The sequence below is a fragment of the Pseudorca crassidens genome, chromosome X (genome assembly GCF_039906515.1).
Source record: "Pseudorca crassidens isolate mPseCra1 chromosome X, mPseCra1.hap1, whole genome shotgun sequence".
NCBI classification, from domain to species: Eukaryota; Metazoa; Chordata; class Mammalia; order Artiodactyla; family Delphinidae; genus Pseudorca; species Pseudorca crassidens.
In genome coordinates, this window is record NC_090317.1 from 15,707,736 (window position 1) to 15,724,148 (window position 16,413).

General features: G+C 43.9%; 1 protein-coding gene and 1 long non-coding RNA gene across 15 annotated transcripts in view; one reads left to right on the plus strand and one right to left on the minus strand.

Annotated features, from left to right (window-relative positions):
* Positions 1–204: 204 nt before the first annotated feature.
* Positions 205–16,413, plus strand: part of ARHGEF6 (Rac/Cdc42 guanine nucleotide exchange factor 6) — a 119,114-nt gene continuing 102,905 nt past the window's right edge. For 4 of the 14 annotated variants that reach the window (XM_067723841.1, XM_067723838.1, XM_067723846.1 and 1 more), the window contains exons 1-2: positions 555–738; positions 2,085–2,168. In XM_067723841.1, coding sequence (XP_067579942.1) covers positions 574–738; positions 2,085–2,168 — 249 coding nt within the window. In that variant the 5' untranslated portion in view covers positions 555–573. The other 10 variants (XM_067723836.1, XM_067723839.1, XM_067723843.1 and 7 more) reach the window with 7 other exon arrangements.
* On the minus strand, positions 726–11,545 carry LOC137217217 (uncharacterized). Its single transcript, XR_010940060.1, has 3 exons — positions 11,169–11,545; positions 2,390–2,480; positions 726–872 (listed from the first exon to the last, which is right to left on the minus strand). It is a non-coding gene; the product is annotated as an uncharacterized lncRNA (long non-coding RNA).

Below are 16,413 nucleotides of genomic sequence, written 5' to 3' on the forward strand. Positions count from 1 at the left end.
CAGTTGGCATCTTCCTCTTGACAGAAACCAGATTTTCACTGGGGCTAGACTATATATTGACAGCTTCTTCCCAGACTGGCCCATGAGTATCTCATTTCTAAGGTCCCCTGAAGTGCTGGCTTACCTCTGTTTTCCCAGAGCACTCGCTTCCTTCTCTCTCCTCCCTCCCCGGCAGCCTCCTCACTTCCTTCCTTTACAGCTCCTTGCACCCGTTGGTTTTTTTTTTTTTTTGTGTGTGTGTGTGTGTGTGTGTGTGTATGTATTTCTTCTTCTTCTTTTTTAATCCCAATGAATTTGTTTTGCAGATTTTGAAAAAGAAACCCAGTGTTATCCAGGACTCTTTTTCCCCCCATTCATTCTATTTCCACATCTCTGAGTGTGAGCTCTGTGGTTTTCAAATCCCATAATTGGAGTGGCTTCCACCGTTGTCTAAGAAAAGTTCTTTTAGAGCTTTGCGCTGCAAGCACGAGAAGAGAACTCATAAAAAGGAAGACAACAGCAGATGCAATCGCGGATGTGGCTTAGTCCTTGCAGCTGCCCCAGAGAGCTGTTCGGAGTGTACAGTCCTCAGTAATGAATCCAGAAGAACGCATCGTGACATGGCTTATATCTTTGGGAGTATTAGATTCCCCCAAAAAGACCATCTGTGATCCGGAGGAGTTCTTGAAGTCCTCGCTGAAAAATGGGGTAGTGCTATGCAAACTGATCAACAGACTTAGGCCTGGCTCTATAGAAAAGGTAAGGGAAATTTGCAGTATCTTTGGGGTTGCTTACCACAAGAGAGCAGCAATAATGTCACTCTGGAGATTTTCGATTGCCTGGGTCACAGGACGCTCCTACTTTAATCTCTTTCTAAGACTTCGACTTTCTTTCTGTTATTGTAGTTGGAAAAAGTCGGAAAATGAAATGTTATCCTTTAGTAATTGGCCACCGAAGATTAGTACAGTAAAAACCTGTTACACCACTGGTGCGAGGGACAAGGAGAACACCCATGTCACGAGCTTGCTCTGTCATAGAGATGCATGTTACACCTCCCTGTGTACTGAGGACATGTTTTGAACTTGGGGTGCATGTGAGTCTGAGGAAAAATGGGATGATTTATAAGAGATACAGATGGTGTTTATTGACGGTATGACTAAATTCAGTGTAGATTTTCTTCACAAAGAAATAAAATATCCATTGAAAGAAAGAAAGGCTATTTAGCAACCAGGAGAAATAATCCAAAATGTTACAACACATTCTGTTAAAACAATAGAAACCAAATATATGTTTCAAATGCAACGTGTGTTCAAAGTGAAACTAACCTTACTCTCTTTTAAAAATCCAAAATTGTGAATGTTGGAAACCCATGGTCACGAGGATGTGATTTAAAAAGTGGGCACTGGGACTTCCCTGGTGGTCCAGCGGTTAAGACTCCACGCTCCCAATGCAGGGGGCCTGGGTTCAATCCCTGGTCGGGGAACTAGATCCCACATGCCGTAACTAAAGATTCCTCATGCCGCAGCTAAGACCTGATGCGGCCAAAAAAAAAACAAAAAAAAAGTGGGCACTTTAAGTAAGTTTAAAGGTGGAGCCCTACTATTATTTTCTTAAGGTCAGCAGGGAATGTGAGGCTGAGTACAGTTCTTTTGCTTATAATTTCTCAAACTTGAAAAACAGTGATAAAATGGTGGGAAAATGTTGAGAAATGTGATCAAATGTGGAGAACAGTGAAGGGGAAAATATACTTTTTAATAAATTATCATGAGGAGGAGGGAGGGTGGTAATAGGTTGGAAGCAGGAACCAGGATCAGAAAACTTTCAGGGTCTCTCTAATTTGCTATTACTACACTTTGGCAGAAAGCATGAGAAAAAGTTTGTAAGTAGAGACGGCTTGGGACTAAGGGTTTCGTGACATTTGAAACAAGACCGACCGTTTAGATTTTTGCATCACTTCCTTCAGTGGTTAATTTCTCTTCCTGGATTGACAGCAATGTTGGCCCCGCCTTAAAAAGCCTACCTTATCTACTTATCAGTGAGCGATGCAATGATGTGACCCACATGTGATGACAGTCTCCAAGTGACATTTGACTCTGTTTCCCTAGTACTGTCTGGAGCCCCAAACTGAAGCTGACTGCACCAACAACATCAATGACTTCCTGAAAGGATGTGCAGCCCTTCAAGTGGAGGTAAGCCCACCCAGGTTGCCTTCCTCGTGGTCATCGTTTTTCACTCTGCTAATGAAGATGGTGTTGTAGTAAAAGTACTTGGTTTATTTTCACTGTGAAACAGAGGAAGCATTTTATGGAAACCATGGTTAAGATTGGTGGTCCCCAGTTGTGGCTTGCTAGTTTGTCTTTTCCAGAAACCAATTCCAAAACAAAACAAAATAAAAATTCAAAATATGTACCTTCTGGACTTCCCTGGTGGTCCAGTTGTTGAGACTCTGCGCTTCCCCTGCAGGGTGAAAGGGTTCGATCCTTGGTCAGGGAACTAATATCCTGCATGCCACCAAAAAAAAAAAAAAAAAAAAGAAAAGAAAAGAAAAAGAGAGCAAAATATGTTACCTTTTATCCTACTGTATAGCACAGAGGACTATATTCCATATCCTGTGATAAAACATAATGGAAAAGAATATAAAAAAGAATGTATGGATATGTATAACTGAATCACTTTGCTGTACAGCAGAAATTAACACAACATTGTAAAGCAACTATACTTCAATTAAAAACAAAACAAAAAACAAAACCAAAATATGGTACCTTTAAAAAATAGCACCCAAGCCCTGAAAGCAGGCTTCCGGTGCCAGAGCTTGTATGGTGTGAGTCCCTACTTAAGTGGAGCCCAAAGCAGGCCACTGGCTGCTGCAGAGGGTTACTGTAATCCCCCTGAGTTGGGAAGAGTGGAAAACTTATTGTCACTTTTTCCCACTAACACTTTAGTAGAACAGAGGCCTTGAAAGAACCTGGCCCTGAGGTAGAAATTGTAAATTAAGTTACGTTGCATTCTTTTACGTTATGTGGATCCTTACAGTAAGTATAGGGGGTGTTGCTGAAAAGGAGGTGATACTTTCGCCTGTGTGTCAAATTATTTAATGTCTCTGTGCCTCAGTGTTTCTATCTGTAAAATGGACACAATAATAGCTACCTTATGGGGTTGTGGTAAGGATCAAATGAGATACTGCATAATAATTTAGAGCTAAGACCTCCAACCTCCAAAGATCTATGAAGTAATGTATGTAGAATGCTCAGCACAGGATCAAGGACATAAGAAGTGTAGATGTGCATTAGTAGTATTACTTGTGGAGAAGCATTAGTAGTGGTTTGAGCCTGGATTCGGACATTAGACTGCTCAGGTTCAAATCTCAGTTTTCTCCCACTAGTAGGTTTATGACGTTGGGCATATTACTTTACTATGCCTCTCTGCCTCAGTCTCCCCACCTGTAAAATGGGAAGAATAGCAGCTCCTGTCTCATAGGATTGGTGTGAGATTTCAATGAATCTGTGTCCCGGAAGAGTGCGTGTTACATAGTAAGTCTTCTCCAAGTGTTAGCTATTAGTAGTAGTAGTACAAGTACCTTTGCCCCAGATAAATTTTGCTTCCTTCAGAATTTTTCCTAAAGTTAGCCATAGCATCAAGCTATGCTTGTCTCTGAATATTTTATTCCGGATTTCCCTATTGCCAAATTTTAGCACTCTGTGTGTGTGTGTTTGTGCATGGGCACATGAGTGTGTATGGCTTTTGAGGTAGGTGTAACCTACTCTATATCCCTTATGGAATCATGTCTGCTATGAGCAGATAATGGTATTTTCTTTTTTATTTGATAAATAAAAACATGGTGAGGTTGCCAGTGATTTATGCACTCTGAAGCTGTCAGAAGGTATACCGAGCTTATTTGTGGTTCTAAGAATACTAGATGATACAGAAACACCTCCTGGGGGACTTCCCAGGTGGCGCAGTGGTTAAGAATCCACCTGCAAATGCAGGGGACACGGGTTCGAGCCCTGGTCCAGGAAGACCCCACATGCCGTGGAGAAACTAAGCCCGTGCTCCACAACTACTGAGCCTGCGCTCTGGAGCCCGCGAGCGACAACTACTGAGCCCGTGAGCCGCAACTACTGAAGCCCGTGCGCCTAGAGCCCATGCTCCGCAACAAGAGAAGCCACTGCAATGAGAAGCCCGCGCACTGCAATGAAGAGTAGCCCCCGCTCTCTGCAACTAGAGAAAGCCCGTGCGTAGCAACGAAGACCCAACACAGTCAAAAATAAATAAATAAATAAATAAATTTTAAAAAAAGAAAAAAAGGAACACCTCCTGGGTCTGGCATTGTTGGAGAATGAGTCATTTCACATAAGTGGATTTTTCTGATAACTAATGCTTACTCCATTAATTTTTAGCCACTTTGGATACAAATCTTTCTAAAAAAGTATAACATAATTTTCATTTCTTACATGAAAGGCACCAGGCATATTTTGATTTCTTTTTGATAATTCAGGCTGGCCTGAGCATCAGATGAATATTGTAAGGAGGCAATATCTGGCATCATGGTTAAGCACATACCTTCTCTAGTTTGACAGACTTGGGTCAGAGTCTTGACTCTGACTGTGTGACTCTGGGAAAAGTTACTTGGCCTCTCTCTGCTCCAGTTTCCTCATCTGTGTAATGGAGACATTAGTAATATCTACTGCATAGGATTGTTTTAAAGATCAAATGAAATAATGCACTTAGAACACACTTCATATGTCACTGCACATAAGACACGCATAATAGCTGCTCACACTCTTATTACTAGGTAGTTTTGTACACAAAATTATGCCTGTAAAAAAAAAAAAAGCAAAATTATGTCTGTAAGGGGTGTATAGCAGCCATACCAAGGCACTCCTAGAACCCCGAGGGAAGCCTAATAAAATCAGCACATAAGGAATGAGACTGAAAGCAAAGCTGGGGTGTACTCAAGCAGCCAAGAATACTGACCATCCAGTCTCAAGCTCCCAAGTAGCTAGGGAGACAGACATCAACATAAATATTTGCAAACTTAAAAAAATTAATTATTTAAAAATTGAATATATTTGACATACAACATGGTGTAAATTTAAGGTGTACAATGTGTTACTTTGATAGATTTATATATTGTAATATAACTGCCGTTGTAGCTCACATCACCTAAATATAGTACAATATTGTTCTCTGTGTTCACTACAGCGGGCATTAGAGCACTACGGCATATTTGCTACTCCTTGCAAGTTGGTACCCTTAAACAACGTCACTTTTCATACCCTACCCCCACCCCTTGGTAACCACCATTTGACTCTGTTTTTTTATGTTTGACTTTTTTAGATTCCACGAATAAGTGAGACCATACAGTATTTTTCTTTCTCTGTCTGACTTATCTCACTTAGCATAATGTGCTCCAGTTCCATCCCTATTGTCGCAAATGGCAGAATGTCCTCCTTTCTTATGGCTGAATAACAGTCCATTGTGTGTATATGCCACATCTTTTTTTATCCATTCACCCACTGATGGGTATTTAGATTGTTTCCGTATCTTGTCACTTTAGAGTATCTCTCAGACAGTGCCTAGTATAGGGCATGCTGAATACTTTTTTGTTGACGCTATAAAACTGTTAATGTATGAAAAGCAAGAAGAGCAGGGCTTGATTATTGCCAAGAACACACTATTATTTATATAAAAAAGAGTGGCAGCTTGAAATGGTCAATTTGGAAATGTAGAAAAATGAAGCTGGAGATGCAGCAGAACACTGACAATTTGAGTGTTGGTTGTGGGGCACAGTGACCACATGAAAGAGCTGTTGCCTTCTGACCCTCTGGGTGGCCAGCTGGCCTCTGCAAGTGACCTCCATCTTTGTGTTCTCATATGGCTACAGTGTCCTAGGGTCTCTAGGGGATCACACAGCTAGCAACTAGTCAGGGAAGTCTGCTGAGACACCTAGGAGACAAAGGTATCTCTGAAGCACCTCCCAGACTTTGATAGTTTCTCTTTTTTTCTAATATTTCCCCTTTTTCTTTTTTTTAATTTAATTTAATTTTTAAAAATTATTTTTTATTGAATGAAAAATCCTTTAAATTCTATAGTGCTTTACAAATTTCAAAAGTTTCACACACATGATTTCATATAATCCCATAATAACCTCTTTTTTTCCCCTCTACCCCTATATTGCCCCTCCCACCTTCCCTCTCCCCACAGGTAACCACTAGCTTGTTCTCTATATCTGTGAGTCTGCTTTTTTTTGGTTTTATTCACTAGTTTGTTGTATTTTTTAGATTCCACATCTAAGTGATATAATACAGTATTTGTCTTTCTCTGTCTGGCTTATTTCACTTAGCATAATGCCAAGTCCATCCATGTTGCTGCATATGGTAAAATTTTCTTCTTTTTATGGCTGAGTGGTATTCCATTGTGTGTGTGTGTGTGTGTGTGTGTGTGTGTGTGTGTATCACATATTCTTTATCCATTCATCTGTTGATGGACACTTAGGTTGCTTCCATACCTTGGCAATTGTAAACAATGCTGCTATGAACATTGGGGTGCATGTATCTTTTCGAATTCGTGTTTTTGCTTTTTTTGGTTATATACCCAGGAGTGGAATTGCTGGGTCACATGGTAGTTCTATTTTTAGAGAAACCTCCATACTGTTTTCTACATTTCTACAAACCTACAAACTTAATATACAAACCTACAAACCTAACATACACCTAATATACAAACCTACAAACCTAATCTACAAACCTAATATATAATGTTTTCTACATTTTCTACATTTCTACAAAACTCTATTTTTGAGAAACCTCCATACTGTTTTCCACAGTGACTGCACCAATTTATTTATTTGTTTGTTTATTTATTTATTTTAAATGTATTAATTGGCTGCATTGGGTCTTTGTTGCTGCGCATGGGCTTTACTTGCGGTGAGCGGGGGCTACTCTTTGTTGCGGTGCGCGGGTTTCTCATTGCGGTGGCTACTGTTGTTGTGGAGCGTGGGCTCTAGGGCACGTGGACTTCATTAGTTGTGGCACACAGGCTCAGTAGTTGTGGTGCACGGGCTTAGTTACTCCGCGGCATGTGGGATCTTCCCAGACCAGGGCTCGAACCCATGTCCCCTGCATTGGCAGGCGGATTCTTAACCACTGCACCATCAGGGAAGCCCTGCACCAATTTATATTCCCACCAACAGTGTAGGAAGGTTCCCTTTTCTCCACAACCTCCCCAACATTTGTTATCTGTGTTCTTTTTCGTGATAGCCATTCTGACAGGTGTGAGGTGATATCTCATTGTGTTTTTTTTTTTTTTTTTTTTTTGCGGTACGCGGGCCTCTCACTGTTGTGGCCTCTCCCGCTGCGGAGCACAGGCTTCGGATGCGCAGGCTCAGCGGCCATGGCTCACAGGCCCAGCCGCTCCGCAGCATGTGGGATCTTCCCGGACCGGGGCATGAACCCGTGTCCCCTGCATCGGCAGGTGGACTCTCAACCACTGCGCCACCAGGGAAGCCCCTCATTGTGGTTTTGATTTGCATTTCCCTGATGATTAGCGCGATGTTGAGCATCTTTTCATGTGCCTGTTGGCCATCTGCATTTCCTCTTTGGAAAAATGTCTATTCAGGTCTTCTGCCTAGTTTTTAATTTGGTTGTCTGTTTTTTCGATGTTGAGTTGTATGAGCTGTTTATATATGTTGGATATTAACTCCTTATTGGTCATATCATTTGCAAATATTTTCTCCCATTCAGTAGGTTGTCTTTTCATTTTGTCAATGGTTTCCTTTGCTGTACAAAAGCTTTTAAGTTTGATTAGGTCCCATTTGTTTATTTTTGTTTTTATTTCCTTTGCTTTAGCAGAAGGATCCAGAAAAATATTGCTGTGATTTATGTCCAAGAGTGTTATGCCTATGTTTTCCTCTAGGAGTTTTATAGTATCCAACCTTTAATCCATTTTGAGTTTATTTTTGTGTATGGTGTTAGAGAATGTGCTAATTTCATTCTTTTACAAGTAGCTGTCCAGTTTTCCCAGCACCACTTATTGAAGAGACTGTCTTTTCTCCATTGTATATTCTTGCCGCCTTTGTCATTGGTTAATTGACCATAAGTGTGTGGGTTTTTTTCTGGGCTCTCTATTCTGTTACATTGATCAATGTGTCTGTTTTGTGCTAGTACCATACTCTTTTGATTACTGTAGCTTTGTAGTATAGTCTGAAGTCAGGGAGCATAATTCCTCCAGCTCTGGTCTTCTTTCTCAAGATTTTTTTGGCTATTTGGGGTCTTTTGTGTTGCCACACAAATTTTAAAATTATTTGTTCTAGTCCTGTAAAAAATGCCATTGGTATTTTGATGACAGTATCTTTTGAAACACGAAGTTTTAAAATTTTGATGAAGTCAAATTCATCTTTTTTTCTTTGTTGCTTGTGTTTTGGATGTCATAGCTAAGAAAACCATTGCCTGGTGCAAGGTCATGAAGATTTACCCCTACATTTTCGTCTAAGAGTGTTCAAGTTTTGCTCTTACATTTAGTTATTTGATCCATTTTGAGTTAGTTTTTGCGTATGGTGTGAAATAGGTGTCCAAATTCATTCTTTTGCATGTGGATATCCAGTTGTCTTAACACCATTTGTTGAAAAGACTATTCTTTCCCCCACTGAATTGCTTAATGTAGCTGTGTAGTAAGTTTTCAAATCAGAAAGCATGAGCCCTCCAACGTTGTTCTTCATTTTCAAAATAATTTTGGCTATTCTGGATCCCTTGTGTGCCCGTATAGATTTTAGGATAAGTCTGTCCATTTCTGCAAAAAAGCCAGCTGGAATTTTAATAAGGATTGTGTTCAGTCTGTATATTACTTTGGGGAATATTGCCATCTGAACAATATTAAGTCTTCTGATCCATAAACACAGGATGTCTTTCCATTGATTTAGGTCTTTAAAATTTCATTCAACAATGTTTTGTAATTTTCAGTGTACACACCTTATATCTCCTTGGTCCAATTTATTCCAAAGTATTTTATTCCTTTTGATACTACTACAAATATAATTTTTTTCTTAATTTCATATTTGGGTTGTTCATTGCAAGTGCATAGAAATACAGTTGATTTTTGTATATTGATCTTGTGTCCTTCAACTTTAACTTGTTCATTAGTTCTAATAGTTTATTGGATTCCGTGTGATTTTCTTGTACAAAATCATGTCATCTGTGCACAGAGATACTTTTGCTTCTTCCTTTCCAATCTGGATGCCTTTTATTTCATTTTCTTGACTAATATGCCTGGCTGAAACCTTCTATACAGTGTTGAATGGAAGTGATGAGAGTGGACAGCCTAGTCTTGTTTTTGATCTTAGGGGGAAGCTTTCAATTTTTCACCATTAAGCATCATGATAGTTGTGGGTTTTCAATGCTCTTTATCAGGTTGAAGGTGTTCCCTTCTATTCCTAGGTTTTGAGTGTTTTTATCACGAAAGGGTGCCAGATTTTGTCAAATGCTTTTTCTGCATCTGTTAAGATGACCACTGATTTTGTCCTTTATTGTACTGCTATGTTGTGTTACACTGATTAATTTTCATCTGTTAAATCAATCTTGCATTCCTGGGATAAATACCAGTGGATCATGTTGTATGTGCACATAGAGGTTTGTGCACATCTGTCATTATTCTTGTTGCATCTTTCTTCATAGAAATGGAATTACTGTGTGAAAATTTGATACTCTCAAATTCCTCTACAAAAATGCTGAAGTTATACTCTTACCAATAGTGTAGAAAGTGCCTTCTTCATGTCCCTGGTGGCCCTGGATATTACTTATCTTCAATGTTTGCTAAAACGTTGGGTGAAAATGGTATTTCATTTATTGCTATAATTTGACTTCCATGATTCCTAGTGAGTTTGGATATCTCTCATGCCTTTATAGTTCATTTGTATTTCCTTTTCTGCAAAACAAATACATCTTTCTTATTTATTTATTTACAGAATGGAGGGGGCAGGGAGGACACTCAGGCCTCAAGAGAAAATCTTCCAGAACATATGGAAGAATCCTCAAGTCTAGGTGGTGTGTCGCTAATGTGACCAGGAAGCCCCTTGACAGCACTGTCCTAGCAATGCTAGTTTTGTCTTTGTTCTGCGCTTGAACTTGGCGGGAATCAGGGACAGATACAGTTCTTGCGATCATTTGAGAGTGGCCAGGGTGCTACCTCTCTGATTGCATGGTCCTGGCTACAGCCCCAGGAAGGACTGGTGTGTCTCAGCTCTAGTCCTCTGGTTTTCCTTTCAGCCAGCCTTTCTCCCTGCCTCATCCCCAACAGGTACTTCTGCTTTGTCACCTGCCACCCTTATGACCCGCATATTGCCAGGGATACCCTACCCTCTCCTATTCTGCTCCTGGGCCAACCCTACTTTGTAAAAAAGATGTTTTGTTCATGAAGGATATCATTGAATGTACGTGAGGCTCAGTTAGTGCTTCTGTCTCTCTTTCTCCCTCCTTCTCTCTGTCTCTCTCATCAGCTGGTATCAGTATGGCTTTTTCTTTGCCCCCTCCTGTCTCCGTCTCACTGCCTCCGTCTCACTGCCTCCTGTCTGCCTTGTCACTGGAACAGCAGGGGCGCCCTCCCCAAAGTGGGGCCTGTGGGATGGACGATCTGCCGTTTCCCAGGGGCTGCTCTCCTCATGAGTCAAGGCGAAATCTCCGGTAAGAGAGCTCCGGCTCTAGGAGAGCAAAGCCTTCCTGGAGCCAAGTGCCTGGACTGAGGCAGAAGGCCAGGCAACAAAGCAGTAGCTGCAGTGGGTAGCAGCAGACCTTCCTTCAGACCCTGAACCTGCCACCTTCTTTCGGAGAAGTCACAGTCCCCTTCCCTCGGCCTCGGTTGACTCATCTGTAAAATGAAGAGACAGGAGTAGTGATTGGTAATGTCTCACTGTTGGACACTGTTTTTAACTGGCCCGTTTCCATCAGTTTCCGCTGGGGAAAGCCTTGTATATTTAGCCGCTCAGTTTGAGCTAGTGGGAAGACTAAAGAGGATTTTGTAAGTTGTTGGTCTTTTTTTTTTTCTTTCTGTTGAGCCAATCTGACACTCCTACTGGAATTGCCGTGAGTTACATCAAATGACACCCATGACTCTGGCCATCCTAATCTACCGACTGCATTGTATTTCTGTAAAAACTGGACTTCAAGTAAGGTCGGAAATATTTCCCATCTATCACGAACCTTTTCATTCTCCATCAAAGAGACGATCTGATGTGGGGCCTGTTATCCGAGAGTCCGGGAAGGGCAGCCAGGACAGCTGGGGGAAAGGAGGGATGTGGAGGGCCGCTGGAGAGCGCTTCCTTGCTGGGGTGTCTCAGCGGCTCACCAAAGAGCTTGGGGGGTCCGAACTGCGTCGGGGGCTGGAGGAGGAAGCGGGCCACCAGGCAGGGCTGCTCTGTGAGGCCGGGATTCCCACCCGAGGCTCTGGCAGAGGCCCGCTACAGGCCAGGCGGCGGCAGCCCGGGGCTCGGGGCCGAACTGGGCGGCAGCAGCATGCGCAGTGTGGCCGCCGCTGCTCCGCGGTTTCTGCTGCTGCCACAGCTACCCGGGCGGCGGCGGCGGCGGCGGCGGCGGCGGCGGCGGCGGCGGCGGCTCTACCCTGCGCCGCTGTCACTTCCAGTTCCTACTTCGGCGATCCAGGTCCGGGTCACTGCTTCCACGCCGCTGGCCCGGTCCCTCCAGGCCGCTTTCCCTCCCGAGCTCTGGGCGCCGCGCTGGAGGGGGCCAGCGAGGTACTGAGAGCAGGGTCCGGAGCGGCCGCGAAGGCGGCTTCCCAGGGCAGCCGCTGCCCGTCCGCCGCTGCCCCTCGCGCCCTCGACCGGCTCGCCGCCAGCGCACCCAGCGGGGCGCGTCTCCCGCACCCAGCTTTCCGCCCTCCCAGCGGCCCCGCCGCTCTGGAAACAAGAACTTGAGGGCAAGAATCTGCCTTCCCTTTATATTAAAAAAAAGGGTGGCATTAAAAAAAATCCCCGGACTGGAGAGGTTGCGGGCGCTGCACGGAGTTTGGAGACGGGCTCCTCCTCCTCGCCCGCGTCCAGGAGCAAAGTTGCAGCCACCCCTCCCCGCCCCGGAGAGCCGAGCCCAGCTCTCCAGTTTCGCCCTGGTGGCGGCCGCGCTCGGGGCAGGGTCCCAGCTCCGGCCGGGTGGAACTGTTCCCGCAGCCTTGGCACGGGCTCGGCCGCCCGCTCGCCGGCCCCGTGACTCGGGAGGGCGAGCGGCTTCCCGGAGGCGGCGGCGGCGCGGCTGGACCGAGCGAGCAACCGGAGGAGCAGCGGGCAGCGGCCGAGCCAGGTGACCTGCCCCGGGGCGAGGGCGTCAGGGGAAGGGAAGCGCGCGAGGGCCTGGGGTGGGGGCGAAGGACCCCGGTTGGAGAGGAGCCGCCTTTCCTCCCCGGGCCGTGGCCGCGGGGTCCGTCCTCCGCCAGGGCCTCGCGGGGCTCTGAGCTCCGGGGTGCGGGGAGCGGGGGCGGGGGCCGCGGGCGGAGAGCTGGGAAGCGCCAAACTTAGGGGCGAGTTGTCCGCCTCTGGCCGCGAGCTTTGCATCAGACCGGATTCCTTCTTTCCCCCGGAACCAGGGCGGTAGTCAACAGTACTATTTTTTTGATACTAACTTGACCTCCCCCCACCCCTCAACCCCCGGCATCTGTACATTTGGGGGTATTTTCGGTGTTGAGTACACAGGTCTGTCGCAGGAATGGTCTGTGGATGGGGAAAGTCCTGTATCTCCAAGGTGTTCAACGTGCCTGTGGTTAATTTCGAGTTTTCATTTTCCAGTCATTTAGGAACCCAACAGGTATGTGAGCGATTTCGTTTCTTAGCTCTAGAGTGGAGAGCCCTTAAGTTTATCTCTGTCTCTTCGAGAATCTTATATATTTACATTTGGTTTGATATTGTTTTTGAATCTAGGGGTGACTCACATGATTTTTTTTTCTTTTCTTAATGCGTAGTGGGAGTAAAAATAGAGTCCTAAGGGAATATATTTTTCTATGCAACTATGTATATTTTTGTCAAGAAAAGCTTCACATAAACCAAAAACCATTACAGAATAGGAGACAACTTTTAAGGCAAGATTCTAAGGTCCAAACTGCTTTTCTAACTTATATTTGCCTGGGAACCCCACAATTTGTCCTTGAACTTCCTGTCTTAATTTTTGACATTGACCATGGTAAGAGGAGCTCGGATGACATCATTTGCTCGAGCCACAGTTCTGGTGTTCCGTGACTGAGAGCGCCTGTCTCCAAAACGTAAGGCCTGGGCTTGCCCTTGTACTTCAGCTGAGGCATTTCCAAGGATTTCTCTTAAGCAAAGTATTATGCTACATGCCAGGCAGTGCTGCAGTCTCTTCTTACATAAGCGAGCTTCAGGCTGGTGGAGTCTCTGCGTACACTTGGAGCAGTTAATATCAGAGAGTTCTCAGTCTTGGGGAGGGAGGGTGGTGGTTGGTGATTGGAGTTTGGAAAAAAGTAAATTTCCAGTCTTGCCTTTCTTTGCTGCTTCAGTTTTTGGAAAGCTTTCTACTTATCTTATCTGAAACTCACTGTGCCCTTGTAAAGGCTGTAGGAGAGATGGCATTACTTTCATTGGCCAGAGAAACAGAAAAGTTTAGTGAAGCAAAGTCATACAGCTGACGGGTGGTATCATCAAAACTCTCACCTGAATCTCCTGCTCTCAGCCCAGGATTCTGTTTTGTTTGTTTGTTTTTACGAAAACATGACATTTTATACAAAAGTGTTTCATTTGGCACATTTCATGGATGGTATGCCTTCCAAGCTATTAATTTTTTCTATTCTTTTTGCCAACTCACGTGGCTAGTGCTGTTCTTAGGAGTGAGGACAGGGACAAAGCTTTCCAAAGGAGAGTCTGCGGTTTGTATTTACCTACAGTCTGCCGCCCCTCCGTTCACCTTCCGGGGTAGCAGGTGCTGAACAGAGTGAGCGACCAGGGCCCAGAAGTGTCCGACATTCGTTTGACATCACTAGCCCAAGTATAATATTACTTCAGTCTTTACAAAGAAACTCATTCAGGAGGGGAAATTGGAGAGCGTGAGTTTTGTTCGTTAACAGCAATCTGCTCATCACTGGAACTTAGACACGAAGGAGGAAAAGGAGTTGAGTACCTACCATTTCTCAAGCACCTATTATGTTCTAGGTACTGTGCTAGGTGCTTTAAGTATATTATTTTATTTAATCCTCACAACAATCCTGGGAGGGAGGGGATATTGTTCCCATTATACTGAGGTTTGGGGATGATGCAGACAAATGCCACACACTGCCAGTGCAAAATGGAGCCAGAATGTAATTGTTGACGTACCTTACTTCAGAACTTGTTCCCTTTGCTACGTGCCAGGCTATCCCCCCAGAGGAGCTGTTGATACATACAGGAACGCCTAACCTTGGTTTGCACACGTGGCTGCACATTAGAGCCACCTGGGGTGTTTTTTAAAAATACAAATGTTGGGATCTCCCCACACTGAGCTTTTGGGTTAATTGGTCTGCAGTGAGACCCAGGCCTTGGTATTTCTTGTTCTTTTTTTTAATGTTTAAATGAATTTTCTATTGCCATATAGCATGAATTCAGGAAACTGCACAAATCCTAAGTAGAGTTTGATGAATCCTTACAAACTGAACACATCTGTACAGTCAGCACACCGATTAAGAAACACACCATCATCAGCATTCAAAAGCCACCTGCCTTGTGCCCCTTCCCAGTCACTACCCCTCACCAGTGGGCACCACTGCCCTGACTTCTAAGACAATAGATTCCTTTTTTTCTGTCTTGTACTTTATATGGGTGGAATCATATAGTATGTATCTGTTTGTATAAGATTTCTCTCACTCAGGGTAATATTTGTACGAGTTCCCCATGTCATTCTTTCTTTTTTATTGCTAGTAGTATTCCACCATGTGCATGTCCGCTATTTTGTTTATCCATTCACCTGTTGATGGACATCTGGGTTGTTTCCAGTTTGGAGTTGCTATGAACAATGCTACTATGAATATTCCTGCGCATGTCTTCTGGTGCACATTTCTGCTGGGTTTATGCATAGGAATGGAACTGCTGGGCCATAGGGTGTGTATATGTTTGGCTTGAGTAAGTGCTGCCCCAAAGTTTTCTGAAGTTATTATTTGGTTTTGAAAGCTCCCCAGGTGATTCTAATGCACAGCCAGAGTCAACAACTATTTCCCTGGTTTATCTAGAGTTCAGCCATCTAGCAACCTCTAGTGTCTGCCCCCAAGCTGAGAACCTCCTCAGCATCGGATTGTCTAGGAAATCTCTGCTGGATTGGGCAGTTAGCATCCATTTTCCCATAATCCCTTGTGCCCAGCTACCTTTTCGCTACCTGCCCACTCTCACCATGGTAATCTGTGGACACATTTCCGTCTCTACTAGCCTTGGAGCTTCTCAAAGGCAGGAACCAGAACTTGATCATATAACGCCAGCAATCAGTACAGAACGTGGCACATAGCAGGTGCTCAGTTAATGTTCATTAAATGAATGATTGCTAGAATGACTGAATGGTCGGGGAAGCTCCGGGCTGCAAAAGAGATGCCCCATCTTTGTCCTTAGACTTGTGCACTTTTATTCCTAGGAGACTGCCTCAGACCCTCACTCAGAGCCTAATTACTTTTATTTATTGAAGCCTGTTGGAATTATGGGTAATCTGGTTGCTCATCCCCATACTGGTTAGAAATAGCAAATTAGATTAAATGAGATAAGGTATGTGGAAGCACTTTGTAAACTGGAAAACAGCGTTTAAATAGAAAGTTGTGATAAAGGGAGAAGAGAAGTTGCTCTAGATTAGACTTGCTGGCGATGGCAGAAAGAGTCTATATCTATGTGTAACATGGAAGCAATGAAATCAGCAGGAGACAAAAACTATAAAAAGCAGACTGCCAAACATAACCATCAGGGCCTTTTTGGTGTGGGATCAGGCAACCCAACACATGCTGTGTGGTCTAGTGGCCAGAATTTGTAACTTTCTCTGCCTTGGTCTGGGTCTGATTCCCGGTCAGGGAAGCTTTGTTCTTGAGAAGTAGTATAGTAGTACAGTGGCTAAGAGCTTGAGTCTTGGACTTGAACTAACCTGAGGTAGTCACTTATTAGGTATATGTAATATATATATAAAATATATATATTTTAAACTTTTGGCCGTGCCATGCGGCTTGCGGGATCTTAGCTCCCCGACCAGGGATAGAACCAGGGCCCTTGGCAGTGAAAGCACGGAGTCCTAACCACTGGACCGCCAGGGAATTCCCACACTGAGAATTTAGACGGGGATGAAACTTAAACCAGGAACAAAATATCCACCCATTTTGTTTCTCAGGTCTGTGCTTTATTTGGCAAAGATCGCTTGTTTTTGGAAAAACGTTTCTGGAAAATAAAGTCAAAGGTTAAAATCCCTACATATTTTCTAATTCTTAACATCC